The following is a 3,940-nucleotide window of genomic DNA, read 5'->3' as shown; positions in this document are numbered from 1 at the left end:
TGTTCCCAACCTTCAGAAAATAGGGGGAGGGGGGAGAAATTAAACAAATCTGCCTTGGTTCCCCAGCTGTTTCTCTTCCTTCCCCTTATTCCACAGTCTGATTACCTTTAAATTGTTAAGTGGCACAGTTTGCCATTCAAAACGCATTTTCTTTCTCTCATTGTCTTCCAGGCTTGTCTTTGGAGAAGTTTGTGAGGTGAACGTAATATTTCTGTGTAAGCGCAGAATCGATTGAGAGTCCTGAGCCAATGAAGACACTCCTGCTTCTCAGTCTCCTGCTTATGTCGATAGATGCTAAAGTCTATGAGAAGTGTGAATTTGCCCGGATTTTGAAGGATAAGGGATTAGATGGATTTCACAGACACAGATTGACGGACTGTAAGTCTCACTGCTTCACTGCTATTTAACATGGCCCAGTGCAGTCCCACTGAGTCCTCGCTTTCACCTCATTGACTTTCATGATGCTGTTAATTCTGGAGCACAGGTTCCTGTCAATGAATTAGAGAGTCAATGCACTGTGTGATGTGGGGCTGGGCTATACAGAGTGTGTGGGATGAAGCAAAGGGTGGGATGAAGCAAAGTGGGAGGAGGCTCAGATGGAGCAGAAACACCAGCAGAGAACTGTTGGGCTGAATGGCCCATTTCTGAGCTGGCTCCTGATACATAATGAACACAAAAGAAGGAATTCACTAACCACTTTTTGAGAAGTGAAGGTAATGTCCATTGTAGCTGTTGTGTGACTCCTCACATCATGCATTCACTGTTGACACCAACTGAAATATAAACAATAGCCTGCAATTACCTGAGAGCTATGGCTGGGAAGGTTAGTTGTAACATTTTACAAATGCCATATCAACTCACGTTTAACCTTTGTTCAATTTGCTCATTGTGCTAAAATCTGACATTCAGTAGCAGCGACTACAAGATTAGTAATATTAATACAGCATTAGGCAGGAACTGGAGAAATCAGACTGGACAATCTGTTTGAGGGTAAACTCACATCTGACATGTGGGAGCCTTTCAAAGGCTAGTCGATCAGAGTTCAGGACCAGCATGTTCCTGTAAGGTCTCACTGACGAGGTCTCAGACAGCTGAAGAATAGCCAATGGTGGTCTTTTGTTTATGAAGGGTAACAGGGACAATCCAGGAAATTTTCACCTTACATTAGTGGTAGGCAAATTATTGGAGAAGATTCTTAGAGTCAGGATTTACTTGTGTTTGGAAAAAGAATGGATACAATAGAAATAGTCAGCAAGGCTTTGTGCAGGGTGGTCTTGTCTCAAAGATTTGATTGAGTTTTTTGAGGAAGTGATAAGGGTAAGACAACACTGGACTCACTGCAAAATTCCAGGAATTGGACATTGATTTCTGGTTAGGTATACTCCTGGCTACTCCCACCAACAACTACCTAACTCCACCAAATCGCCTTTATTTCCCCATTTCCAGATTTGACAAAAATATGGAAAGTAGTCAAAAAAAAAACCTCTCCTATGAATCTGCTTCTCGGGGTTGCTGCTATTTTCTTCATTGCTCAAGAAATTCATTTTCAGTTTCTGGGAATGTCAGGATAAACCTTGATTGTTGGGAAATCTTTCAGTGAGTGGAATATTGACCAAATTCTTGTGACTGTGAGCAAGCCAAAAAGACAAAGGATAAAGGTGAGTCAAACTTGTGCTTGCGAAATATTACAGCCAATTGTGCTGTTTTAATTTTAGGGGTGTGTATGGTTGAAATTGAAAGTGGATACAACACAGCATTAAAAAGACATTATCGCAATCTTGGAATAATCACATCAACTAACTATGGGATTTTCCAGATTAACAACAAGGAGTGGTGTGATGATGGTACACCTGCGTTCAGCTACAATCTCTGTCAGATCAAGTGTAGCAGTAAGTCAACCAATGCTACTTCAATCTTGCTTTTAGCTTGTATCTGCTGTGGCTCCATAAGTAACACTCTCAACCTCTAGCAGCCCACTTCATTTACACCATACCTACAAGCATCCATTCCCTCCAACACTGACATTCAGTAGCAGCGACTACAAGATTAGTAATATTAATACAGCATTAGGCAGGAACTGGAGAACTCAGACTGGAGAATCTGTTTGAGGGTAAACTCACATCTGACATGTGGGAGCCTTTCAAAGGCTAGATGATCAGAGTTCAGGACCAGCATGTTCCTGTAAGGTCTCACTGACGAGGTCTCAGACAGCTGAAGAATAGCCAATGGTGGTCTTTTGTTTATGAAGGGTAACCGGGACAATCCAGGAAATTTTCACCTTACATTAGCGGTAGGCAAATTATTGGAGCAAATTCTTAGAGACAGGATTTACTTGTGTTTGGAAAAAAATGGACTCAATAGAAATAGTCAGCAAGGCTTTGTGCAGGGTGGTCTTGTCTCAAAAATTTGATTGAGTTTTTTGAGGAAGTGATAAGGGTAAGGCGGTGGACATAGTCTACATGGACTTTACTAAAGTATTTTAAAAAGTTCCTCATGGTAAGCTTGTCCAATGGATTAAGTCATTTGGGATCCACTGCGAGTTGGTAAGTTGGATACAAAATTCGCTTGGTCATAGGAGACAGAGGGTGATTGTGGAGGTGTCTTGTTCTGACTGGAGGTCTGTGACCAGTGGTGTTCTACAGGGATCAGTGCTGGGACCCCTGTTGTTTGTAAAATATATAAATGATTTAGACGAAAATGTAGGTGGTCTGATTACTAACGTTTGCAGATAACGCAAAATTTGGTGGAGCCGTGGATATTGAGCTCTGAATAGTGAGGAAAGTTATCAAAGGATACAGTAGGATATTGACCAGTTGGAAAGTTGGGTGGAGAAATGGCAGATGGAGTTTAACCTGGACAATTGTGAAGTGATGCATTTTGGGAGGTCAAATGCAAGAGGAAAGTATACAGTAAATGACAGGACACTTAGTAGCATTGATATACAGAGGGATCATGGGGTGCAAGTCCATAGCTCCCTGAAAGTAGTAACACAAGTGGAGAAGATGGTTAAGAAGGCACATGGTATACTTGCCTTCATTGATCGTGCCATTGAGCATAAAATTTGGCATGTTATGTTGCAGCTATAAAAGATTTTAGTGAGGCCACATTTGGAGTATGGTATGCAGTTCTTGTCACAACACTATAGGAAGGATGTGGATGTTTTAGAGAGGATGCAAAAATGATTTACCAGGATGTTGTCTGGATTGGAAGTTTATTAGCTATAAAGAGAGGTTGGACAAACTTGGGTTGTTTTCACTAGAGCATCAGAGGCTGAGGGGCGACCTGATAGAAATATATAAAATTATGAGAGGTATGGATTGGGTAAATGGTAGGAGTCTTTTTTCCCAGGTTGGAAATGTCACATACTAGGATGAATAAGTTTAAAGTGAGAGGGGGAAAATTTAAAGAAGATGTGGAAGGCAAGTTTATTTTTGTATGCAGAGCATGGTAAGTGCCTGGAACACACTGCTAAGGGAGGTGGCAGAAGCAGAGATGTTTAAGAGGCATTTAGACAGACATAGGCAGGGAATTGAGAGATACAAACCATGTTCAGGCATTTGAGATTAGTTTAGAATGGCATCGTATTCAGCACAGACATCGTGGGCCAAAGGGCTTGATCTGGTGCTGTACTATTCTATGTTCTATGTCCTATGTTCTAAGATGCACTGCAGAAATTCACCAAAGTTCATAAGGCAGCACCTACCAAACCCATAACCATGATCATCTAGAAGGACAAGGGCAGCAGATACATCCAGGCTCCCCTCCAATCCACTCGCTAACCTGAGTTGGAAATATATCGCCTTTCCTTTGCTGTCACTGGGTCATAATCCAGGAATTTACATTGTCGATGTACATACAGCACATGGACTGCAGTAGGTCAAGAAAGCAACTCACCACCACTTTCTCAAGGTCAAATAAGAATGGACAATAAATGTTGGTC

General features: G+C 41.6%; 1 protein-coding gene across 1 annotated transcript; it reads left to right on the top strand.

Moving 5' to 3' along the window:
* Positions 1-248: 248 nt before the first annotated feature.
* LOC109921122 (lysozyme C-2-like) lies at positions 249-1,969 on the top strand. Its single transcript, XM_048603018.1, has 2 exons — positions 249-378; positions 1,716-1,969. Exons 1-2 carry the CDS (start codon positions 249-251, stop codon positions 1,967-1,969), a joined length of 384 nt encoding a protein of 127 aa, XP_048458975.1.
* Positions 1,970-3,940: the final 1,971 nt, after the last annotated feature.

Source organism: Rhincodon typus, chromosome 11 (genome assembly GCF_021869965.1).
Source record: "Rhincodon typus isolate 14 chromosome 11, sRhiTyp1.1, whole genome shotgun sequence".
NCBI lineage: Eukaryota > Metazoa > Chordata > Chondrichthyes > Orectolobiformes > Rhincodontidae > Rhincodon > Rhincodon typus.
Note: the sequence above shows the minus strand (reverse complement) of the source record. Positions and strands in the feature narration are given on the sequence as shown.

What these genes read in the sequence shown, in the direction of transcription:
- LOC109921122 (XM_048603018.1), top strand. Translation starts at nt 249, where the DNA reads ATGAAGACACTCCTGCTTCTCAGTCTCCTGCTTATGTCGATAGATGCT. An exon ending in CAGACACAGATTGACGGACT is followed by an intron (nt 379 to 1,715) that starts GTAAGTCTCACT and finishes TTTTAATTTTAG; the next exon opens with GGGTGTGTATGGTTGAAATT.